General features: G+C 42.0%; 1 protein-coding gene across 2 annotated transcripts; it reads right to left on the reverse strand.

Moving 5' to 3' along the window:
• Positions 1-150: 150 nt before the first annotated feature.
• DDB2 (damage specific DNA binding protein 2) lies at positions 151-22,049 on the reverse strand. 2 transcript variants are annotated; one of them, XM_035114930.2, is made up of 11 exons: positions 21,916-22,049; positions 19,056-19,231; positions 15,122-15,252; positions 12,664-12,855; positions 9,234-9,400; positions 7,976-8,075; positions 7,340-7,517; positions 5,950-6,095; positions 5,223-5,387; positions 3,561-3,606; positions 151-1,030 (listed from the first exon to the last, which is right to left on the reverse strand). In XM_035114930.2, exons 2-11 carry the CDS (start codon positions 19,228-19,230, stop codon positions 777-779), a joined length of 1,554 nt encoding a protein of 517 aa, XP_034970821.2. In that variant the 5' UTR covers position 19,231; positions 21,916-22,049; the 3' UTR covers positions 151-776. The 2 variants fall into 2 exon arrangements, with proteins under 2 accessions (XP_034970821.2, XP_034970812.2); XM_035114921.2 differs by lacking the exon at positions 21,916-22,049 and adding an exon at positions 21,286-21,443.
• Positions 22,050-26,997: the final 4,948 nt, after the last annotated feature.

The following is a 26,997-nucleotide window of genomic DNA, read 5'->3' on the forward strand; positions in this document are numbered from 1 at the left end:
CTAAAACTTGCATAATTCTGTTCACAGAACTTCAGTTTATTTGGGATAAAGTTTGTAAAGCTCCTCATATCTGGTCTTTGGCTATGCTTACGTCCTAGTTCTTTTTCTTCTTAGGGAACTGTTCAGCTTCTCAAGCATTACCCAAAAAAATGTTCCATACAAAACTTTATTGAATGTATCTCAATTTTGTAAACAAGGTGAACAAAACAAAATCCCAATAGCAACTGCAACCCAAGCCACCTCCCTCGGTCTCAAACAGCCTCTTCACGAAGAGTTTACTTTTATACCTAGGCCACAAGCAATTTATCAGTCAAGTAAATGCTTTTAGCTTAACAGTTGCCTCACAACATATCTGTTTTGAGGAAGCAGTGCTGGGAAAGAACCCTTAAGAAGGGAAATTCTCACATTTTGAAGTGGCATGGGAAGACAATCCCAGGTTGCTCAAGGGGAAATATAGTGTTCTAAAAATGCAAACTGAACTGTCAGCATAGCCCAGTTCACTGCACTGTGCCATGTCCCAGACAGTTAAAAATCTGCAAGTGTGCACAAATATGGTACTCCTTTAATTGGGCCAAGTGCATGTGAGTATTGAGCGTGGAGCCATTCTTTGCTCTTAATAAAGGATTTTGAAACATACCATCCATGATCCAGGAACATAACATCCATGATCCAGAGAAGCTGGGTTAGGGTAAGAGCTTGCTTCTCTCTGAAGCCACCACTGCCAACCATGCCAGCACAGGCTTTGCTCTAAATGAACACCACATATGCTTGCCTGATCAGTCCTCTGAATATTTTCCTCTCTTCTTCTCCTGTAATTTACGCTCTTTGCCCTTTGTTTTGGTGCTCTCTAATTCAGGACTAAATAGTTTCGTTTTAAGTTTGCTTGCTCCTGTGGTTGATTGTCTTTGGTTCTGTGTCCCCAGTCGAGATGAGCTTCTGCATCTCATTCCCTGCTCTGTCATGGACTGCATAAGACACTCCTGATTCTGGGTTACCATTTCCTCCCGACTCCAGACCAGAATATTAAAACCTGCCAGAAAAAAAGTCACAGTTTTAGGAATTCTGCTTTGGAAAGCCAAATAAAAAGTACATTCCAAGAGCTCTGACCATCGCCAGCAAAAATAAAGGAATTGTTCACATGATGCTGACACAAACGCTTTGCTCATATACCATGCAAAAGAATGAAACTTTACTATCTCTCCTCTTTCCCCCATCTCTCTTCCCACTTTCTCTTTCCTGCCAAACCCATATTGCCTGTAACAATAATGTCTCACTCTGAATGTGACTGACCTGTATGACGAAATATCCGACTTGAAAACAGAGACTCTGTATGTACTATTGTAACCCAAGTACATATTTTAAATGATGATGATGATATATCCAAGAGCTCAGACATGCTTATTTCCCAGCTACTAAGGTTTAATGGAGCAATTGGCTTTTGATGTTAGATCTACAAAGTCTCATTACAGGAACAGAATCCAAAGTAGTAGCTAATAATCGGGTATATCAATAATTCATCTTTCCCAACACTTAACTGTATCTTTAAGTTTGACAGCTATGTCTGAGGTTTTTTTTCCATATTTTCAAACACCTCTTAACACTTTATAAACCTCTTTAACACTTAAGACAGTTTCTTAGTGGTTTATAAAATTGTGTGTGTGTGTGTGTGTGTGTGTGTGTGTGTGTGTGTGTGTGTGTATGCGCCCCTGCAACTATGTGTAGTATATATATCTAGAGCAAGAGTGAGAAAGAGCAGACAAGGAAACTGAGAAATAACATTAAATTACAATACAATAAAATCCCCCAAAACAAACACAAAGTGGCAAATTATGAAAGCATCTTAAGACTCAACGATCCCTTCCCCCTTCCTTGACTCACAATATATAGCATTCATCTTACTGACACACACAAATCACATCCAAATTCTGTCTTACATCTACTCAAATCATACAACACCTGCTGCTCATTCAGTATCACTCATTCCATTCTATTCTCACGCATCCAACAGCTCCCACACACAACCCACACACTAACTCCCACAATATCTCCCACTCAGTCACTAGTCATCATCACCAATCACCCTGTGCACTCAGCTAAAAACGTACTGCAGAAACACCCGAAGACAATGAAGCTATAGCCTGACTGAATCTTAGAAAATAACAGCAATCTGCCTGTCTGCTCCTAACAGCAATCTGCCTGTCACTCAGGTTGCTGTCTCCCACCCAAGACTCCCCCCCCCTTTCTTCTTGCCAAGGAATCGTGATACGCCATTTACTTATCACCTGGTGTTCCTCCCCTGTCCCTTGCTCTCTTGCATGCCTTTATTATGTTGCCAAATTTCCTCCAAGCAAGGAAGGGTCCACTTAAGATATGAAGCAGACAGTTGGAAACTAGCAAAAGTCTACAGGTTCAGTCCACAATCCTTGGTACAGTGTAACAGACAAAGGCCCTGGTATACTGGTACTGCTAAAATGTTTATTTGTCCCAGATGCTAGGTAAATTTACTTGAAAGAATCCGTATAAATGCCAAGGTTAATTTATTCTGGACCTTGTCTTCTGCATTACTGCCTAAAAGGCCAATAGATGGCAGCAGTACTCTCCTTTCAATAAGATTGTTCCACCCTATCATTTCTAAGCTAAAGAACAAAGTAGTCAAGGGTCAAAGTACCGTATTTTTCTGTGTATAAGACGATGCTTTTTGCTTAAAAAAAAATAAGCAAAAATTGGGTGTCGTCTTATACGCGGATAATGAATGCAGGGGGGGGTTGCGATTAATGGCAGCAGCAAGCAGGAGATTGGCAGCGGCGATTGGCTGGGTGATTGGTGGCTGTAGCAAGTGGGCGGGTGGGCTGTTGGCGGCTGCGAGCAGGCAGACAATTGGCTGCGGCAAGGTGTGTGATCGGGAGTGACCGTGGCAAGCGATTGGCAGTGGCGGACAGGCAGGTGAGTGATTGGCAGAAGAGACCCCCTCCACCCCCCCAAAAAGCTAAACAACTTAATTTCTTAATTTTGGGTTAAAAAAAAACAGGGGTCGTCTTATACATCATATAAATGGAAAAATATGGTAGGTGTGGCTGTGACAGCAAGAGATTGCATGTGGAAAGTCACAAAACTGGCCCGTTCACATGCTAAGCAGGGATTGGTATATTTAGCAGCAAGAGGATCCCACAGGAATGGGGTGATGAACTCTCCTCAACCTCATATTTTCTCTGTTTCTGGCTCGCTTCTGGTAACAGAGCCAAGAAGGTAGCTGGAAGGTAAGGCATGGGAAGGGTTCAGCACCACTCTCTCTTGTGCTTTTATTGTTAAAGTACCACCCATTCTTCTGTGTATGTGAACATGTAAATGGTCTTGAAATACAACTTTTGTTGTTGGTCTCCTTGAAGTTGAGGAAAGGTTGGATAAAAATGTCCCAAATGAACATCGAGGAAGTGTTATAAGCATAGCCACAAAATCCAACCCCACTGTCAGCATGCTTTTTCTGGATAGTGCCTGATTGTTTTTATCTGGTGAGAACAGTGATCCATTATCAAATGTGTAAGATTAAACCAACCACTCACCCATTCCAGAAGCCAGTGTGTCTCCCATAGGGTTAAACTTATTGAGCTGCAAATGTAAACACAATAATGCATTGTAATCGTGTCGGTTGTTCACTTAACATCATCAATCAAATAAAAAACCCAGAACATTCTGGACAGAGGAACAGAGAAATGCCCAGCACTGGATGTGGAAAGAGTTCTGTACAAATCAGCAGAGCTTTGAATAGCAGGTCTCTCCTCCACCCCCCACCTATGTTATCAGTCCATCACGAGATGTGTATGGTGACAAGAAGCAAAGGAATAAAAAGATTTTTAAAAGCCTCCTGCAGAAAATTAACTGGCAGATCTAACCAGGAGCCTCAGTGAGCGGCTCTCACGAAATCTGGTTTAGGAAGAGGCAGCTCTGGCAACAGGATATAAAACGTTTCTTCCACCACAAGAATGGAAATGAACCTCTGCCTCAGAAACTGCATGGGTGCACAATTAAGATAGATTTTTAAAAAATCAGGGCTCTGATTTCAATTCTGAACATCTGGTGTGGAAATAAGCAACTCAGCAACTATTCTTTCCCACAGCTCACACACCAAATGAATTGACATGAACTTTGTTTATCTATGGAGACAGCTGTGCATCTCCTCATTTCTGGAGTTTAGGAAACCAAAGGCATGCCTCTGGAGGAAAAGGTGGGGCTACTACAGTAGTCTGTCCAGGCATTCAGTGGAAAGGCTGGAATTTGCAACATTGCAAATGGCAAGTTCAGCAGCTTTTTTTTAAAAAAAACACAGCTAAAAAAACCTAAAAAAAAGAAAAGGATATATAAATGTCTCTGCTACAGTTCACAAACACATTCATCAGTGGCAATGACAAAAAAACTGATTCTGATGACCTTGACCCTGCAGAAAGTGGAAGGTGCTTCTTCTTCCCTGAGGTCCCCACACAATGTAGAGAACTCTGACAGCTCTCACACTTCTTGCTGGTCAAGATATACACATCAAATGCATAGACACACAATCATAGAATTGTAGAGTTGGAAGGGACCACCAGGGTCATCTATTCCAAGCCCCTGCAATGCAGGAATCTTTTGCCTTATGTAGGGCTTGAACCCACCACCAGAGTCTCCACTGACTGACCATACTTAAGTCATCCAACATGTACAGAAAACTCAGGGGTGGGGAAGGGGCCTCATCTCTGACCTTACACCATGCTTTAGATGATTCAGTAGCATCAAGAAGCCTTCTTGCTTCCAAAGATCTCCCAGGTGCAACATGGGGTCAGAAGTGAGACATAGAGGAAGGTCAGAATAATGGAAACCACAGATGCTGGCTACCAAGACAAGCTAAAATGTGTGAAGCTCTCGCCACATCCAGTACAATAGGGCAGTCCAGGTTTCAGAGGATTTCTCTCCATTAGGCACTAGTGGTCCTACCAAAAAGTGGTAACACAGGGCCTCCCTACCCAAGTAAACTCCTGCTGTGAATATGTCTGTCTTCTGAGTCCTTAAAAATAGCTGTGGGAGCTATTCTTAAAGAGAAGCCCTGTATTGGATGCAAACTTTTGCCACAAGCAAACCCATCAATCAATCAGTTGCACCATATAAGAAAAGAAATTATTATTTCCCTCATCCTTCCAGTTTTTTGGGGGGTGCGGGCACAGTAGCTCTTCGGACATGCTATCTACACCTACCGATATAATTCCAGATGCATTTGGATCATGCAGCTGGCACACCATCTCCCCACTGTTTCCATCAAATATGTCAATGGTTCTCAGCTCTCCCACTGTGTAGCTTGGGAACTTAGGGTCTGGGTAACGACCCACCACAATGAGATCATAGCGAGGATGCCATGTCGCCTAAAATAAAGAAGAGGTGGTAAAGCAAGGTCAGTGCTAAACTGATACGTGTTACAGAGGACTAGGATGACGACAACAACGTATTATCAAGTGCTGGCGTCCTGTGGGTCATTCAGATTCAGCTTGTACCCCTCACACGAGAGAAAGCAAATTGCAGACCTTTCAAGGCATCATAATGTAGCAACAGAATTTCCATAGGTTCTTACTAACCCTACCACTTGGAACTTGTATACAAATCTAGGGAGACATTCTTATTACAACTAGGTGCCACTGCCCTAGGATTCCTTCTGCCCAACCCTGCCACCAATAATTGTCTACTGTCACTGTAGCTTCCAGTCTAAGGTTGTATACTGGAATGCTTATTTATATAGATCCATAACCAGAAGCAGAATGAACCACTCTCCTCAATATCCTATACTTGAATCTATACATATAGAAAAAGCCCGTCCATAAGGCTCCCAGCAATTTTCCATACAGGAGTTGTAATATGCTTTTCTTCTGAACTCTCTGCTCTCTGCATCAAGTGGGCCATGCTCCCAGGTCAACACTCCTATTTCTTCACCTTGATAGGTGTAAGGTGCTGGAACTGCCGATGGGGATGTGAAATCAAACACTGGGGTTTGGACCAATCAGAAGAGGAATAGACCCGGATTTCATTGTACTGGTCAGTACTCAGTAGTTTAGCCCCATCCGTTGGGCTGAAATAAGCTGGGGAGGAGGGGGAGAAAACAGGAATATGTGTAAATGTATTGTGGCCAATAACAAAATAAATTATCAATGGAATATTATATTTATAGACATTGCAGCTATGATTACTATTTCACTATGCTTATTATTATTATTAGTCCTGTAGAAGAATTCTAATAAATGTGTAATTGTTGAGTGATGGTCTCTTCTAAAACAGACAAGAGCAACATTTGAATATGCCCAAAATAGCACCAATTATAGACATAACTAGAATGTAACAAGCAATCTTATCTGAAACAAAATGCTGAATTTCTACCAAAATCAACCAAAACTATCTGCATAAATCCTCAAGTACCACTGATTTCAGTAGGTTATCGGTGTCTCTAAATTCAGTTTCCTTGGACTTAATTAAATAAATTCACACTGACTTCACTTTCAGCTTTACCACATACTTTTTAAACAAGACTTGCAAGATTCACAAACTGGAAATGTGAAATGACCATGCAGAATTTGGGGAGGCAGGGACTGGTTTAGAATTCAGTGATTTTGAAGTAACATTTAATATAAATCTTGAATTTTGCACTTGGATATCTGAAATACATAGTGTGGCCTGAACATCTCAAGTTTATTTGGAATCTGTTTTCAGATGCCAAAATACTGGTTGCAAGTAAATGGCCTAATAAAAAACCTCCTATGTTGAAGGATAGGGAAATCATTACTATGATTTGGAATTTGGCTGAAAGATGGTAAACAATTCTTGTTACTCTTTATTTATGAAAACAATTCAGACATTAAGAATAAGATTTTATCCATGTTATACAAGTGTTGCATAATGGGAAATGATAAGCCACAACCTCCATTCTTCTCTGTTGTTTTTATCTTGTGGGGCTAACATTACTACTAAAACTTTGATTTAAATTTTAGCAAGTCTATAGACACACTCAGTATAGACACACTTCCTCTTTTTGACAAGACATGTGAAACTATGACATGAATAGGACTAGTGTTAGTCTTTTCCACATATCTTCCAATTTCCTTCACAACTCATGCCAAGGTTTGAGGGCACCTTATAATGTGGTTGTATCTCATTTTATCTAAATAACCTTGTGAGGTAGCAGGACTGGCATTGACCTTTACACGGCCAACAACTGGTACAGTGAATGCAAGGTGGAAAGACAAAGGCATGTGGCACTGACCTGAAACACGTACAAGCCAAGAATGGTTAGGTGGCAGAGTATAAGCCATGAGCCACTTTGCTATCTTACCTGCATTAACGGGTTTATCATGTGGAAGTACATGAAGAGAACTTGACTTGTCCTTAATGTTTCTCAGATCCCAGATCTTTACTGTCTGATCCACAGAGGCTGTAGCTAAGAGCCAATCACAGTGAGAATTGAATTCCACGTGAGTCACTTTCTTTTTGTGCAGTTTCAGGTTCCATACCTGCAGAGGATATAACAAAAGCCAAAACGCATTACAACTACAGAGCAAGAGATTTAGAAATCAAAGATACTTTTCTAGATGGTGGTAAAACATCTTTTTTTAAAAAAAATTGATATGGAAGGCAGGAGAGCATATGCTTGTATTCTAAATCAGCCTAATAAAGACAATTCTAAAGGAGATCCAAGATTAATCTAAATAAGGAACTTCCAGGTTCTCTTCCTGCGGAATATGATCTCTCCAGTAAAGGGAACCTGTGGCTCTCCAGATGTTGTTAATACTACAACTCCCATAATCATCAATCATTGGCCTTGCGGGTTGGGGCTGATAGGAGTCCAAAATCATCCATGATGTATATTCTAAGTCAGGGCAACATTAGGCAGATGTTTAAAATTTCAAAAACCTAAGTATGTATGTCTGATCAAAGCAGACTGTAAGGCAAAGAGGAGGGGCACACAAACCTTTTCGCCCTCAGTAGTGAGCAGAACTACATTCCCCACATTATCACCTGTCACCACAGTCCGGCAAGTTGCAGATACATCAACGCTGCAGTACCAGAAACTAAAAAAGAAAGAAGTACAAATTCAGAATTTTCACCCATGTATAACTAAAGTGGTTCTCTGTTCTTAGCAGAATGCAAAAACAGTATTTATATAAATAATGGAATCACAGCTGAGCTGAACTGAACCCTAGTGGCATTCTGATGTGGGATCAGTGTTGGATTATATATCAAGTAGTGTAACAAACCCAACAGGCATCACTTGGAAAGACCAACCACACTCTTTAAAACATTCACAATGTGTATCACATCAGCTCAAAGTATTATTGAACTTGTGGCACACTCTGCTCTTATAGGGAAATAGTTGAGGGGCTCAGTAACTAGAGCAAGGGGCTTCTACTACTGCCCTAAAACATCTGCCAACATGTTGTGCCTGATGGTAGGGTTTGCCTTGCAAGTGTGAGAGCCAAGTCACACTTTCTGTGGCAGATGAGATTGCTCCTTATCTTTCACATGCCTTCCAGTGAACCTCCAGAATGCTTGAAAAAGAAACCCAGATCTAAACAAGCATCAGAATTCTATGCATTCCTCTTTCTTTGGGAATATCACACACTACCTCCCAATACTAACTCCCAAGCATGAGGTGCAATTTATATCTTCATAAAGTTTCTCTTCCTGTATTACTTTGTTTTAATGGGAGACGTGCAGCTGATAAATGTGCCTGCTATATGAAAGCAGACCTTATTGGCTCTGATGCACAGTCACACTCGCTCAGTTCGGGACAATAGACAGTGTAAAGATAAAACCCCAAAACCTGTCTTATTCACTCTTCTTTGAGCATACGTGACATGGTTAGAGTGCTGCAGTTTGTGGAATTCCTACTGAAAAAGTTGTTTGCCTTCTCTATGTATCAGGTGTACTATATAGGGTACGCTATGCACCCAAGGAAAGAGGGATTTCCAGGATTCTACTCATGACTCCATTAAGCAAAGCACTACTCAAGTGCTCATGCCCACGAAAAAGCCGAACTACTTCCATTTGCTATTATGCACAACAGTAATCATGTTCCAATGGACATCCACATGATCAGAAACGTATTGCCTCCAATAGGCCCAGGGGAACAGCCCAAACAAATGCTAGTAATCTGTCCTGGCACATTCAAAGGAAGGGTAAAGGAAATTTGTGAGCTGAACAATGACCCTGCCCTTCTCACTCCTCACCAAATATCATGGAATTCATGGTCACAGACTGGGGTGCGGGAGATCACTTGTGCTGGTCGGCCCTCAAGGTGCTGTAGATTAAGGGTACCATTCCCTGATGCCACATAAAGATTTGCCGACTCAAATGGGCTGAATTTCATGCCTCCAATAAAGTCTCCTGGGCCTTTCTGGAACACAGATGGGAAGAGGAGAGGAATATGCCTAAGTTACTGGGGAAGAATAGGAATAGGCAGTCAGCACAACCTGGCAGAGATGCACTGAGTTTAGGCTCTAGGTCAGGTATCCCCAAACTGCGGCCCTCCAGATGTTGTTGGCCTACAACTCCCATGATTCCTAGCTAACAGGACCAGTGGTCGGGGATGATGGGAATTGTAGTCCAAAACATCTGGAGGGCCAAAGATTGGGGATGCCTGCTCTAGGTGAATTCACACCTACCTACATAATACAGATCACTGCACCTTGCACAGTACGAGTACTGTACAATTAGTTAACTTCTGAATTAGTTAACTTCTCAGATGTTGCATGCAAATTCCTTTCAGAAGTTGCACTTCAAAAATGTTGAGAAGCTATACAATATCCTCTTCAAAAGCACCAAGCAATTAAAAAAAACACTAAGAGAGAAACACTAAGCCATCAGTGTGCTAGTAGACTGGTTTATCAAGCTCCTTCCTGTGGAACTATTTGTATTGACTTTCTACTCCTACATTCTTTAACACTTCAAGTACCTATTTAAACACAGAGCAAACAAAGAACTTTGCAGACCTAGGATAATACTGAGGACAACATATAACATTATGTCTCCAGTCATGACACACATCCTCCATCCTTAAACAAGTATAGCATTAAATATCCCCAATTGTGTATAGAAAACGCAAATAAGTTCTGCACCTTTATGATAAAGCCAGGCAACTTCCCACATATTAAAAAGTTCCCTTCAGCTACATTAAGGTTCCTCTTGTTCCGACTAAAGGATGTGAATGTGGCAACTGCAATTTGATCTCCCTCCACACAACTGAAAAACCAAGAATAAATTGGAAAACTATTCCATCCTATTGAACCTCAGCACTGAAACTCCATTATATATTTCTAGGAGGGTCTTCATTCACAACTTCTCTGCAGCTGCATTCAGTGCATTGTTTATTTTACTTCTCAGCACCCATTGGAGCTTCTGGAGATTCCTTAGCGTAGAGGAAAACTAATCTAATTCCATCAATCTTCGCTTTGCTGCATCGAAATGTGAAGACTTCACACAAAAACTTATGTCACGTTTATTCCTTGACACAAGGACCTCCATCTGCGGAGGGGTATAAAAATATTACATGAGGATATCCAAGCATGTGTCTGTTTTGCTTCTGATATATGCTTCAGATATAACTACTGTGAGAATCAGGTTCCTGGTGCCTGAATTGGGAGGAAAATAAAACACTCATGCAACCAAACCTACATTCAGGTTGACACAGATAAAGCTTTATTCACACATTCTTCCCAAAGCTGGTGTTAATATCAGTATCAGGACAAAGTAACATCAAATAAAGTGCTCAATGAAGTTTCAAGAGATCCTAAGATAGCTTAAGCACAAAAAATGTGAAACTGGTAAGCATTCAAAATGAACCCAAAAACAAGCGATATGATATCACAAGATGCTGACAAAATAAGGATGAGAAAAGAAGAAAAGAAATCCTAATGTATCTCAGTCTATTGTCATTGAAGGCTTTCCTCAAGTGTCAAAATGAAAAGCAGCCTACAGAGATCTCTGTTTACAGCATCACTTATTCGCAGGTGGCAACACAGTTGGATGCCACAAGATTCAACAGACTTATTGTGGCATGAACGTTTGTGAAGAGCCCACTTCATCAGATGCACCTCTTAATAACTTAAAGGTGCTACAAGGCTCCTTTTCCATAGTGATATCAAATTGTACACTGTTTTCCTCCACATTGTTTTTTTTTACTTATGTAACCTGCCCTAAGGGCCAGTTTCGGGGGCTAAAAGATAAAGTACATGATTAAAGCAAATAGCAGTGATTCAAGAAGAGCAAATCATTCACATTCTGAGTGAATAACTCTGGTAAGACCAGGGTGAGGGGCGACCCATACCAAAATTACACCACTTCCTGTATTTTGTTGCCTTCTAATACTAGAAGCAGTGAGAGGTGGGGAAAACTTTTATCACATCTTACTCCCAGTCGTCGGTACTGGTGAAGACTCGAATTGTATTTCCATTAAAATCCTGCAGGGCAGTAGTTCCAGCAATTGATGATGTGTACAGCTCACTAGGGTTAAAAGGGTTAAACTTCATTCCTGTGATGGCCCCTCCAGTTCTCATCTACAATGAATGGGATGAATAAAAACAGAAAGCTACTCAGAGATGAGGAAGAAGGAGAGTCCCTCTTGTTATCTCATCTAACACCAGTACAAGGCAGCATTCATTAGCCAAGCTGAACAAATATCCTCATATAGGAGAAGTTTCCTCTGGCCAATACCATTTCTTTTAAATAACTGCCATGTTGAAGAACAAGCCTGCAGAACTCCTGGCAACATCTACATCTTGAGTGGTTTGACTCAGCTTCTTCTCAGGGTTGCCACCATGAACTAAACTGTTGAAAGTCACCTACTCAACCTCTTTACAAGAATGGGTTGTTCTGTGAACAGTTGCTAAAAGACTGAACCTAAGGGTACTAGAAGTGGGAGCAGGGAAAGGGATAAAGGATAAGACTGAAGACAAGTAATGCCCCAATGGAGGGAGGGGGTGCTATATATGAAGAGTTTCAGGAGCTCAATTTGGGGGCTGAATTATTACCTTCTTGTGAGGATTTGGGAGGATAAAATGCAACATTGCGGTGATGCCAGGAAAGCTGTTCTGGATTATAAACAACAGCTTGGGAACTCTGAAACTTCCATATTCAGAGTATTAGTCTTATGCTTTTGTGAGCTTTTCTTTGAAATGTCTAAGACGATGTTATAAAAAAATCTTTGCTTGAATACAGACAGATATACAAATCGTAGCAGCTCAGTATCCTTGGAGAAGACTTGGAATTCTCAAGGAAGCTATTCTCTTCTTCTGGGTTTGCTTAACCTCTAGAAAAGATGAAGTTCACTCCACAGATAAACACATGTGTATTTTGCCAAGGCATTATTAACAATTCAAAGCAAGGCTGATGAAAAATAATATTTCATTTGAAGGAATATTTCATTCCTTCAACTCAATGAAGTACTTTCACATCTAATGAATCTGAAGTAAAAAGTTAAAACAAAAATTATCTAACTCAAATAAGTAGCCAGATCATTCCCTTGTATAGAGAGCTGGGAAATTACAACACAGATTTCTCCAGTGCAATAGAGTTCTAACTAGAAGCCTTCATCATCAATCTACATACAGCTCTAACAAAGAGCTTGCATAGACACTGCATTCGATCTTCACAATGACTTACCCCTTTTATGAAGCAGCTTTTATTAAGCACTTCATAGTCCCAAAGAATGATGTCTCCACCTTTGGAGCCCACAGCAACTGTGCTGGGGTGTGTTGGATGCCATTCCAAGCATGTAACCCTCCTGTCAAAGGGACTTGCTGTTCGGAACAGGCGATATGAATAGAGGGAACGTACAAAGGGCACCTGAAGACACTGTTGCAAAGACAATGAGAGAGAGAGTGAGAGATAAGCCCAACAATTCCCATATACGCAAGTCTGTGCTACTCTTGCAACTACCGTGTTTCTCCTAAAATAAGACACGTCTTATTTTTCCTCAAAAAAACACACCATGGCTTATTTTCAAGGGATGTCTTATTCGGGGGCTGGATCATAACAGGGAAATGATTTTTTATATGAATTTTACAGATGCTGTACAACAGAAATCACGTTTCTCTTTCTCAGGACTGATTAGCCAGATGCTGCCTGAGATCACAATTGGCTTTACCAAATAGCTGTTAAGTACTTTCCTTTGATGCCCAGATCTCATGGCTACCATAAGGTTTCTATCTTTCAGGACAAAGGCAAGGTGATAATAGGAAGTTGTCTTTATCTATCTCCTTAATCTCCTCTTTCATATGCATAACCTTTGAAGCCTAGGAATGCAAGTTGTCTGGGTCTCTCGGCAAAATGAGAAGGGAGGGGATGTCAGTTTTAAAAAAACCACCCGCATGTCTGCGAGAGCTCGCTACTTTCCTACCGTAGCTGCAGTTTGCCTGCCTCGCTCTCTGTCTCGGCCATCAAGAGGAAATCAACAAGCAACTCATGGCTGGGCACATACCGGTAGAATGGAAGGGGGAAAAGGTGGGGGGAAGCGAGAGGTGGGCTGTGTGTGTGTGTGTGTGTGTGAGAGAGAGAGAGAGAGAGAGAGAGAGAGAGAGAGAGAGAGAGACGCACAGGGGGAGAGAAAGAGACTCGCACAGGGGGAGAGAAAGAGACTCGCACAGGGGGAGAGAAAGGGACGCGCACAGGGGGAGATAAAGGGACGCGCACAGGGGGAGAGAAAGGGACGCGCACAGGGGGAGAGAAAGGGACGCGCACAGGGGGAGAGAAAGAGACTCGCACAGGGGGAGAGAAAGAGACTCGCACAGGGGGAGAGAAAGAGACTCGCACAGGGGGAGAGAAAGAGACTCGCACAGGGGGAGAGAAAGGGACTCGCACAGGGGGAGAGAAAGGGACTCGCACAGGGGGAGAGAAAGGGACGCGCACAGGGGGAGAGAAAGGGACGCGCACAGGGGGAGAGAAAGAGACTCGCACAGGGGGAGAGAAAGGGACGCGCACAGGGGGAGAGAAAGGGACGCGCACAGGGGGAGAGAAAGGGACGCGCACAGGGGGAGAGAAAGGGACGCGCACAGGGGGAGAAAGAGACACACACGGAGGTCATTCATGAGGCGTCTTTAATCGCTCCTCTTTTCTTCTTCGTGCCTTCCTCTCTTCTCCACCGCAAATGCCACTTTTGTCCTCTTCACCAAGTAGAGCTCACATACGGTAGCACTACGGCTTATTTTCGGGGTATGTCTTATATTTTTTCAACGCATGGAAATCGTGCCATGGCTTATTTTATAGGCATGTCTTATTTTAGGAGAAACACGGTATACTGCTAACAGGTTCAACTGTGGACCATACTACACTACATGCATCCATATGTATCTTCCCTCTAATTTTATTTTTTAACAGAAAACAACGTCTAGATCAGTTGTGGATCATGAAGCTTTATGGCCAGATCTTTATCTCCCCACACCCTGCAGGCTAACTTTGATAGGTGGGCGAGAACACCCTCCTGTCAATCAGCCAATGTCATAATGATGTCATAATGTTGTCAACATGCATTTCTGCATCTAGGTGATGCAAGCTTCACCAGAGGTACAACAAGAGGAGGAGCTGTGGAACTCTTTACCTGCTCATTTTTCTACTTTAAACTGTTCCCCACCCCAGCTGGCTTTCTCCGGAAATGATAAGGGGAAAAGGAATATGGTGAGAAGATGAGCAACATGACAATGAGCAATTATTAAACCAGGATTCCTGGTTCAAAAATAATGCTAAGCCAATATACGTTAAAAGTGGAACTATACTCTGCCAGTATCCCTCTCCCAATTGCACAGGAGGAGGAGGAGGAGGAGGAGGAGGAGGAGGAGGAGGAGGAGGAGGAGGAGGAGGAGGAGAGTCAGTCTCTCTCAAGCTCATTCTAGCTAAACCATCATTTAGCATTATGTGCAAATGCAACCAGAGTGTCATGTAGTCAGGTGGATTTAAAAAAAGGAAAAATCTACACATGGCTGTATTATGCATACTTTGGAGGAGGGAACATGGGCCAAACAGTCAATAATAACAGAACTGTAACTCTTTTCTCCTCCACACTACTATGCAGAGTATGCATTTAGATAGGAATAGAAACTGCAGGAGCCTCAGGAAAAACACCTACCTTTCTGAGCCGTGTCCCAATAGCACCACCCAGCATATTCTGATGTAGATAATGGACAATGTTCTTCTGTGTCTCTCGCTGATGGAAGAACACTCCTGTTTTTCTGATCATGGATCCATGGAAAGCTTCTCCTGCCAGACAACAGCAAAAGTTATATTACTACCTAACTACTAACATGCTCACTTAGGACAGATTTCACTGTTTTTTAAACTCCCCCCCCCCCCAAACTACAGCCAGGTGCAACGAAACAGAAAGCATACTTTAAAACAAACTCTAGTCAGTTTTCAAAACAAGCCACTTCAAATCATGAGTTATAAGGCTGGCTTGTTAAATTAACCAGAGCCTATTTTGAACTGCAATCTCTGGTATAATTGTAATAACAAGCCAGGATTCTGTGAAAGCAAAACAAAACACTGTTGAAGTCTCTTGTTGGACATGTTGAAGGAGGTAGGGAGTATCCAAGCCCAAGTTTGGGTTGGACTCATTCCAGCTTCTTACACATTTAATGTTAAACTACTACATGCAAAGCACTCCACTGAGTTCAATGAGGCGTACTCTCAGGTCAGGTATGAATAGCATTGCAGGCTAACTGTCACTACACTACACTAGGAGCAGCAAACTTTGGCAACCACTACACTAGATTAGGGGCAGCAAACATGGGCAACCACTGGTTAGGTGGGCATATAATATTGAGTGGTTCAAGTTTCTGAGCTACTCAAACTCTTCAGCTGGCTGGGTGTTAAGCAAAAAAAAAAAAACCCAGGGGGCAATGAGAAGACTATGCAAAGAAATAACAATGGCTGCAACAGGCCTGAAAAAAACACAGAGGCTGTATTTTGCCCCCTTTCTGAACTGAAATAGATTAGCAGTCAGTATAGCTCTACCAGGTTAAAAATGAGCTAAAAAGTAAGGTAGTTGGAGACATCATTCTTAAAGCACAGTCAAAGAAAATAAATATTGGCCCAGTTTAGGATAAAAGCATACTATTCCAGATACTTCCAAAAGCATGAAAACATAAACCCCAGCCAAGCCCTCTCGAGTTCCTGCAGAAACAGAATATTCCAGGTTTGTTCTGTAGTCTACAGAAAATGCACAGAGCTATAGGCAGGCTGTTCTCAACAAACAAACCTGCTGACTCTTCATGGAAAAGTCTAAAAACACTGTTGTCCAGGGAGAATTTTGCTGAGCAACTCAGCTTGGGATTTGTTTTTGAACATTGGTTCTGTGTTTTGTGTGTAATCACCAGAGACATCTACAGCAACACAGAATCTGACTGCAACATGTCTAATCACCCCCAAAGGCAAGGAATACGGCATTTTGCAATTTCTTAGGAGTAAGACGAGGACAGTCCTCATCATGAGGTAGAAGCAGATCAAATGAAACTCTTGAAACATGTATTTTTGCAAGGAAGGGTCAATAATAAAACAAAAGTGTTTCCTTAGTCAACCAAAAGGTGAGAATATTAAGGATGCAACCCCCATTCAAATAACAGCAAAACTCCCCATTGATTTTATCTGTCCTGGTAAATCTGTATGTCACAGCAGCATACCTGCTGCTTAAAATATAGAGCTTCTCCATTCATATGCAAAGCAGTGGGGCTGCTACTAAAAGGGGGCACAAACAGAGGTGTTGAGCGCTCCCCCATCCCTGGCAAGTACTTTTCTTATAGTCAGTCTTACTTTAAACCAGAGATTTCCAAACTGTGTGCCGTGACACCGTAGTGTGTCGGCTGCAGTGTGTAGGTGTGTTGTGTGAACACTTCCTGCGCTCTTTCAGGGGCTGGAAAGGGGGTAGTTTAACCTCTGGTTTCCTAGTAAAACTGAATTACTGTGTCACAAAATGATGCATGTCTAAAAAGTGTGTCACCAACGTGAAAAGTTTGGAAAGCTCTGCTTTAAACAGTGGAGCATGAGAGTGCTTGAAAAGTGTTTAAACATTCCACACTCTACTGGCCCTTTCCACCACATAAATAGGGCAGACCCAGATTTCAAAAGATGCAGTCTCATTATTGCCATACACAGTATTGGATCTATGTCATTCCTCAGCTGGGAGACTCCTCATCAGAGGACAACCTGTACTCCCCAGCACTACAACAAGCCTGGGATCAGACTCAGGCTGAGGAAGGGCCACCCACACAACAAGTGAGTTCAGCCTCTGGGGTTGAGTGTGCACAAGTCCCGAGCCTGGAGGAGAGATGGCACCGCAAATGCTACACAAGATCCACCTCATTAGAAGGGACTGACTACAGACAAGCACTCAATAGTGGTCAATGAGACTTCTGGATGAAGTCATCTGGATTTAGGGTGTGAGTCCAGCACTTCCAGCTAAAAAAAAAACCCCATACTTGGCTGGAAGAACTGCTAGAACAATGCCTATGTGCCAGAAATGTGGCAGATTTGGCTGACTGACTAGCCTAAGCCTGACCTCAGACCTGCCACCTGCCATGCCTTTGTTTGCCCATGGATTAAACTTGAAGATGACCTCAGACAATCCTGAGCTTGCCTATCGCTAGATGTCTTGTTTTAGGCCCTGATTACTTGGACCATATTGCCTTAACCCTAACCCTCTTCCCTAAAGAATCTAGTGAGAGCATGACAGCCCAATTTTGAACATGCATATGTGCAGTGCTTTTACACTTCTAGCCTTATCTGCACTATTGAGAGACTTCTAATGTCAAAAGACTTTTAACACAGAGCCTAGGGCTTGCCAATCAGAAGGTTGGCGGTTTGAATCCCCTGCTTCTGCCAACCTAGCAGTTCGAAAGCACATCCAAGTGCAAGTAGATAAATAGGTTCAGTAAACGGCGTTTCCGTGCACTGCTCTGGTTCGCCAGAACCGGCGAGATGAGCGCTGCAACCCCAGAGTCGTCCACGACTGGACCTAATGGTCAGGGGTCCCTTTACCTTTTTATGTGCAGTGCTTTTACACTTCTATCCTTATCTGCACTATTGAGAGATTTCTAATGTCAAAAGACTTTTAACACAGGGAGTTATATTTGGACCTGCTTATATCATGAAGATTATTTCTTTAAGAGGCTTTATTTTCTAACATTTTTCGGGTTGTACAAAGCTTCATCTTTTTTTTAAAGCCAGTGCAGTTTTTTTGTACAATACTCGTAAAATAACATTCAAACAAAAACTAAGTGGAGAGTCAAAATAGGTCCATAAAAAGGGAGATATGGAAAAGATAGATTAAAGTGCATTGACCAGATAAATTGGAAAGGCAAAATATATACTGGACTGCTGAATGTGATAAATAAGTCTCAAGGAAAGTTGACCAAATGTTCCTGTACTTGTCTTTGTTTTCACATCAATGCAATTACCAGTTCAAATAAGGAAAGGGAGTGTAAACCATTCATTCATTGTTGTATGGAAAGGAACAGCTTCTCCTTCCAGCTTTGAAGCACCATTCATTTCTCTGACCCTGGAGCACACATGACTCAGGGCCCAGTGGTAAACTCTAAATAGCAGGAATGCAATTGTAAAACATGCATATATTTGAAATAAATATAATGAAGTTTACAGGACCAAATTAAATAATTACCAGAACATTAACTCAAAAGGTGTTACAACTGAGCAGCCCCACATGAAGCGACAAAGAATTTGATTTGTGCTTCACATTGCTGTACAAAGCAATCTTTTAAAACTCTCCTAATTTTACTATGTGGGGATTAAATTACCTTTGTTAGTTAAGAGGCAAACCACCAAAACAAGCTGCATTTAGAGCTGATTTCATTATAACTATTTTGGCCTAGAGAGAAGCAAAAGCCTTGCAGGAAAAATGACAGGGGAAGGGATTAAATATGAAGAGATCAAATTACATGTACCCATGGTCTGTTAGCAATAGCAACTATCAGAACAAACAATACCAACAGACTCAAACTGCATTAGCATTACATTGACACATATGAGAAATGTATGTTTGAAGACATTACCCATTTTCTCCAGAAGCTTGGGGGCTTTTTTCACAAGTAATTTATTTGCATATGGCTGATTTTCCAGCTCTCTGGTGTCTTGCTTCCTTTTCCCAGTTGTTTTTGCCTCTTTTTCCGATGGACACTCATGAGACTTTTGTAGTTTCTTGTCCCTTGACTGCTTCCCAGGAGCCATTCTGGTAAATCACAGAGAAAGACCAACATAGTGGGGCATATAGTCATAGAACGTTTTAGATTCTTATGAAAAGTAGCATACATTTTTAAAGTAGCTTAAAATGGAAGTAAACAGCAAATGTAACATGAGATTTCAACCTCCACCATTTCATAAATCCTCATCAATACTTTCTTATTACTGTACATATTCTCTTTTTACATTTATATCCCAGTTTTCTTCCATCATGGAACTCTAGATAGCATGCAAAAGTTCTGAGGAGGTCTCCTATTCAGGACCAAGACCATTTCACTTCAGGTTGAAGCCTCATGAGCCTTCAGATATACCCTACAATGCCATCAATTTTGCCTCTTACATGGGATCAGCATAGCATTAACTTCTACTATAGACTGAAAATTGCATTTCTATACCTCTCAAAATCCCTCTCTAAAAAGACTAGCATTTTACTTGCACTACACAGGGAAATAATTTTATTAAACTAGACCTTTTGCTTTAGAATTAGTGTTCCAAATCAGGACATTAACCCTTTTCACAACACATTCATGAGCTTTACTCCCATGTAAGTGGATATGGGACTGCTCCTTTACAGAACACTCGTGCGGAAGTCAGAGAGCAACAAAGAATCCTAGGCTATCAATTTTGGGGCCCTTAGGCCCTCCCTCGCTGCTAACAAATCTTTCCCCAGCCCTTGACTTTGCTTTCTGCAGGATCCAACAACGCCCTCAGTCAATTTCATTTATTCCCAGAAAAACTAAGGATTGCTCGCTTAGTACTGTATAGGTATTCTTCCCCCTTCCCTTGGTCTTAAGAGGATAAGAGCAAGGAATATCAGAAAACAAGGAATTGCCATGAAATTGCCATAATTGAAGTTGTTCAATCTCTGAAGCATCAGATGTTAGTAATGGACTGGATGAAGGCAAACATACTGAAGCTTAATCCAGACAAGACAGAGATTCAGAACAGATAAAGTACTTCATTATGCAGCACACAGTTAAACTATGCAATTGACCTCAGTAAAATAATATTCTTGTGTACAGTTTATAGATATTTTAACCTAAAGCTGTCGTAAGGTTTTTAATTATTCTACAGTTGCATTTCACAATTATTATTTTTTTGAACTATTATTAAATGTATTACCTGCCCTGCATCAACAGCAGGGCAGGTAATACATTTAAAATTCAGTGTTAAAAACACTGCTCTTTCCAAACACATTCATAATAGTTTCCTAATGGCCATACGATATTTAATGACAAAGCAATTTATTTTACATGCTTCTTATCAAAATTGATAAGTACAAGGAGTTGCGGCATAGCTAGTGTGTGGCAGTGTGCATTTGAATGAGAACTTCAGAACAAAATCCCTGTTTAACACCTTGTGTTGTCAGTGTCCTTAATAATAACAATGATGATTATGATACTTTGGGGCATTATTTAGTGGCTAAAAAGCTCCCCTTTAATGCTGACTGGGCAGCTCTAGGACGCCAGAGACAGGGACCTTCCTGCGGGGGAAAAAATAACGGGTCTTCGACCCCTGCAACCCTGAATAATACTACACCACTGATCGTAACACGTAAAATATTTTCACCAGTCACGAGCAATAGCCAAGTGCAATGATCAGAAATCCCCGGAAGGATAGAATTCAAGAAACCACCGTAGAAGCAAATACTGCAGGGGGGCTGCTGCTCCTCTTCCTCTTCCTCAAATACAGCACGTGAAACAACCTTTCAGTTTTATGTAAGTTCAATATATTAGCATACCAGAGGCGGGCGAAATAGTACAATGCTGCCTTAAATAGAGCCGCACGCCCTCCCCGTCCTGGACACCTCCCAAAACAAAAAGCCCACCACCTTTCAAGTGTGAGGGGACTTTGAAATAAGGTTGGGGGCAGCAAGGCGGAGCCTGAAGAAAGAGGAGGTACTTCTTGGCGTCAGATAGGGAGAAGCAGGGAAGGCAAGCGAAGGGGAGGGCTGTGTATCCTCCGCCTTCCGAGCGCGGGAGCCTCCGCCACAAGTTGCAAGGGGTGCAAAGGGGGAAGCGGTAGCCAAGGGCGCCCCCTCACCTGAACAACCTTGACCACACGCTCCTTGCTAACGAGGCAGCCGCTTGGCCAGGCCGCCCCGGCTGAGGAGTGAACGGGAAAAAGGCGCGGGAAGGAGGAGCCGCCTCCTCGCCGGTTTCATAACCTGATCCGAGGCGGGGAGGGGGGGGAGTGTAGAGGAAAGAAGGAGGGAGGGAGCCGAGAAGAGCTTTACGCGGGAAACTAGTCAGGTTCCGGCGTGACTTCGGATTGGGAGCCTCCCTCGGCTGGGCGTTTTCTCTTTCCTCTGGCCGGAAGGAGGCGCCACAAAATGGTCTGCAGCTGCACCGAGAAAGAGCTCTCCCCGCGGTCTTGTTTACCTATAAGCTAAACAAGCTATAGCTTAGGACCCCACTTACTTGCCCAACCCCCCCCAAAAAAAAACAAAGAAAGAAAAACTGGGTGTACATTTCCAAAATATAAGATAGAAAACAAAACCTATTCTGTATACAGCAACAGTGTTTTGTGTTGTGTAGGTTCCTATTTGTTATGTGCAAATGGCTTTAGATACCTATTAGGTCCATAAATTACCATATAGCTTATATTCAACACAAAAAAAGCGACAATTTGTTGTTGACAAAGGACAGCTGGACATATAAAGGGCCCCATTACCTTCAGTAGCTTAGGGCCTCGTCAAACCTAAATCCTGCCCTGGTTGCACCAGAACTTGGCCCTGGCGCCTGATTTATTTGTTCTTTAAATCGTAGGAAGAGAGATAAAGGAGGGTGGTTGCTTCTTTCAGTGCCGCCAGGAAGCATCCTCTGGAGGAAAAGGGGAAGTAGTTTATCTGAGCGTGTGCAGAGTGCCACGCCCATAAATACCACCGGCAGCTGAAGTGCACAAACAGGTTCGGGCTGCACCATACTTGAGCCCTGGCAGCAGTTAGCAAAGGAGCCAACTCCTAGGGGCTGAGGGGGTCTTCGCCCCCCCCCAATTTTTGATGGGCATTGACATTCAAATAGTGTGAGTCCACTGTGTCATGTGATCAATTCTGCAGTGGGGCTTACCTAGGATCCCCCCCCAATATTTTATTCAAGTTGGCACCCCTGGCACTTAGAAAGAGCAAGTTGGAAAGTGGAGGTTGGGAGACAAATCCCCAAAAGGGAAAGCAATCCATGAATATAGTGTGCTACATTTGTGACATGGTTTATTCCAGCTCCTACTGGACGACACTCGTGGACATGGTGCAGTAGCGCATAAAAAGCTGCAAATCATGGAATGTTCCAAGCCAGCATGGATTCATATATGAATGTTTCCCCATTTAAGAAACTCCATGCATTGGGGGGGGGCATGTTAGGAAGGTGTGACAAGAATGGTATCTCAAATACAACATTTGCTACTTATTGTTTTTGCATGTTTTAAATAGCTATTTTTAACTTTTTACTGGTAATTCCATTGTTTTATTCTTTTTATAAACCACTAGCTGGCCCAGCCACGCATTGCTGTGGCTCATCCATGTGATTCCCCCCACCCTGTCCCGACCCATGATGTATCACACCCCCTTCTCCCCCCACCCCGGGTCATCCCTGTGACTGGTCCCACCATGTCCTGACCTATCCCGTCCCCTCCTCCCCCAACCGCCACCCAGGCGAGTGAGTACCTCAATTCAGCCTAGTCTGTAAGGGCTTCGGCCTAGTATGTAAACGGGAGTCGAGTGCTGCTGAGAGGGAATGTTTTATAGGTGCAGTACCAGTGTAGCCACCGCTAGAGGGCACTGGTTTGCAACCTGGTTCTTTTCCCAGCATGCATTTTTGTCTGAGTGGTGTGTTTTGAAACACGGGTTTTTGGGGTTTTTACCTGGCACAGGTGTGACATCTGTCTTTGAAAACGGTACAGGGTCACTCTCACATTCGCATGTGGCATTGTGTCAAAATTTGAACGCAATCAGTCAAGCGGTTTTGGTGAAAAGTGGATACTAACGGACATGGCTAGTTTACATTTTAATATATATAGATTTTGAAGGTGTATTTTTTTTCTTACAATCGAGGAATTTTTTATTATTAAATAAATAACATTACAGATTTTAGGCAGAAACCACTCAAACGTGATTCCTCATCCTATAGTCTGAAGCTATAACTCAAGAATTGCATTGAATGATTCTTGATTATGTAGCTCAGTACTTTGATTCTAATGAAGATGGAAGCTTTTATATGCTTCTCTGTACTGTGAGATTGTGTTGCTGGCAGCCCCTTCCTATACTTCAGGTTACTGACCACTAATCAGGGGTCAGCAAACTTTTTCAGCAGGGGGTCGGTCCACGGTCCCTCAGACCTTGTGGGGGGCCAGACTATATATTTGGGGGAGGGGATGAACGAATTCCTATGCCCCACAAATAACCCAGAGATGCATATTAAATAAAAGCACAAATTCTACTCATGTAAAAACACCAGGCAGACCCCACAAACAACCCAGAGATGCATTTTAAATAAAAGGGCACATTCTACTCATGTAAAGACATGCTGATTCCCAAACATAGCTGCCAAGTTATCCCTTTTTTTAAGGGATTTTCCCTTATGCTGAATAGGCTTCCTCGCGAGAAAAGGGAAAACTTGGCAGCTATGTTCCCAAACCATCTGTGAGCCAGATTGAGAAGGCGATTGGGCTGCTTCCGGCCCATGGGCCTTAGTTTGCCTACCCATGAACTAAATCATGTGCCCTCCTTGCACATTAGGGAGGAAATATCAGTCGGAAACCCTCTTTCTGGTCTGTATACATTCACCAAACCATCTGTACACTCCCTGCACATAAAAAGTACAAACTTTTTATGTGTGGCCAGGGATCCTAGGCACACAGAGTTAGGTAGCTCATTAAAATTAAGTTTCATTTCATTCTATACCTTAAAAACATGTGGAAGTCACCTAGAATTATTATTTTTATACATGTATAATAATTTTAAATTAGCAGCAATCTTTCATGCGCTCTGTCAATGTCAAAAGGAAAAGGACTTCCAGCACAGATTCATTATTAAGGAAAGCAAAACGATGGACAAATGGCAATACTCTGCCAGGAAGGAAAGAGCAATGAAGAGCTGCCAAATGAGAGAGGGAAAGAACAATCAAATGCAAATTGCATCAGGCATATTTTAATCTATTATTGATGCTGCAATTGATTAAAAAGCCAAATTAATCAATTCATTATTTCAGCTCTAATTGTATCCACAGTCAAACCTCATTTGAGTAAATTAAATGACACACATTGGATGCAGTTTGCAAGCTACTTTTTCTGGAACAATCTATGCTGCTGTTCTGGATTATTCATTGCTCTCATTGTCTTCTTTTCAGAGACCTATGGATTCTCATCCATTGTCAACTGTTATTCAGTAACAGCAAATTGTAAAAATAATAATAGTAATTATAATAATAGATGTTTCCTTTTACATCCTATTCATAAACCCTGAGACATCAGTTGCTTCACTGGCTTGAGAAGGATATATAAATCAACAGCTAAAGGGAATGCTTTGACATGGACTAATTGGGATTTTTGTCATACTAATTTGCACTTGCTTCATATTTGAAAGCATAAACATACTGTATGTTCTTTCAAACTTAAGCTGATGCACACTTACTCAGAAGTCTCATTTATTTTATTATGACAGCAGTATTTTTTCATGCTTTCTAATATTTTTATTGTTCCCTTTCTTCTATATTAAGAAAATACAATAAAAATCACTGAAAAAGAAGTCTCATTTTGTTCAATGAGACTTCCAAGTAAATATGCACAGAACTGCAGCCTTATAATTATGTTAAAAATAATGCTACAAGTGGATGTAAGCATTAGAACAGGGGTCTGGATCTGGCCAGCAGGCCATCTCCCCTTGCCCCCCTCCCCCCTGGGCCAAGTTTGACAGGTGGATCCACCCACCTAATAATCACTAGATGTCACTTTGCCTGTGAAGTGTGCACAACACTTGTCTGCTGCCAACAATCAGCTGGTGGGTGACACTGGGGAAACCCTGTGCACTGGTCTATTTCATTCATTCTATTTCATCCATCCATCCATTTATTTATTTTAATAATTGCCATACCACTTAACTGCAATAGCCTCTAAGCAGTTTACAGAAATACAAGAGAAGCAATACAAATAATTTGAAACTATAATAAATTTAAAATGCATGCTGGGATAATTAAAAAAAAAAGTCTGGAGTAGGCACCAGAGGTTCAGCAGTATGAATATCACTGTATGATATTCAGTGCTGTGCAAGGAAGGGATTTCCCCTGTGCCAACAATTAGCTGATCAGCGGTGTCCACAACTCACTTTAGTTGGATCAGGGTCACTGTCTCCCTTGTTCCATGAATCCCAACTGCTGCCACCCTTCCTTGTAATTCAACACAACCATTGCCTCAGTTTTGCATACCAGAAGACCAGGAACTACCGTAACCTTTCTGAGCAAGCACACTTGGCACATCTCTGCTAACTCCCAAGGTGATTGTGTGTGGTTTTATTGAAGATGGATTTTAATCTAGACAATTGTTTGTAGACAGAATATTAGAGTTGAGCAGCTGTACTGAAGGGGGAAGGATCTTGCCCTGAGCAGTACTTTGATGGGAAACCACCTGGGAATCATGCGTAAGCCGCTCTGAGATGCTTGGAGGAAAAACAGAGTATAATAAAGTGCAAACATATACCGTAATGAAAGACCTGGTGCCTTGTCAGTGACAAACTACCACCACATCATTCCCATTAGCACTGAACCTGGGTGGCCCTGTTTTTGTCGGTTTTGAAGGAAATGGATGCCACCCACAGAGAAGATCGTGGATCCTACATCCAGAGCAAACTCCCCCAGCTATGTGAAGTCTAACAGCGTGTAAATAAATAAATAACCAAGCAGGACCTGTGCTAATCTGTTACTAGGCCTTACAAAATATTGAGAACAACTGTTGGGGGTGTCAGTTTGGTACGGGGGAGAAGGGAAATTGAGCGAGAAGACTATTTGGCCTGAGATCTTAAAGCAAGGACAGAGAACCTGTGACCTTCCATATGTTGTTGGAACGCCTATCAGTCCCGGCTAGCATGACCAATTGTTAGGGATTATGGAAGTTGGAGTCCAGTATCCGGAGGGCTGCATGTTCCCTGGTCCAGATGCAAAGTATCCTGGAGATAGGAATTGGGAAGCTGAGGCTGTGTTCCAAGGAGTTCAAAGCTGCCAACCCACACTCTGTATGGGAAGTTTCAGGAAGGAAGAAATATTTACATTTCACACTCTTCGGAATATTTACCTTTATGTATCAATAACGTGTTTAGGTTCAGAGCTGGATGTCAGTGCTGAACCTGAGACCTTTGAGCATTATAAATAGCATGGGGAAAAGTTTCAGGCAGGTGGGGGGGGGGAATAGTGTCTTAAGACTTTTCACTTTTTTCTGTGTCCCTTCCTGCAAGCTCTGAATAGCACTACACGTCTTCTCTTCCAGCATGGCTGGAAGGACAACAGCATTCCTGTCAGGATGCGGGTACAAGGCAACATTTTGTTCTATGTTCCACTTCAAGTGTCCTTATTTCAACTTTATGATTCGGTGTACGTAAATATTTATGAGAGATGAAAAATTTAACTGAATCATTAAATATTAAGAGAGTTATGTGTTTAGAAAAGAACAAAAAGTAAAAATAAAAATCCAGAGACCTGGCCATGTTACCTGTGTTTTGAGGAAAAACCAGTGAAGTGTCTTCTGGCACCTTAAAGACAAACACATTTATTA

This window comes from Zootoca vivipara, chromosome 1 (assembly GCF_963506605.1).
Source record: "Zootoca vivipara chromosome 1, rZooViv1.1, whole genome shotgun sequence".
Lineage (NCBI taxonomy): Eukaryota > Metazoa > Chordata > Lepidosauria > Squamata > Lacertidae > Zootoca > Zootoca vivipara.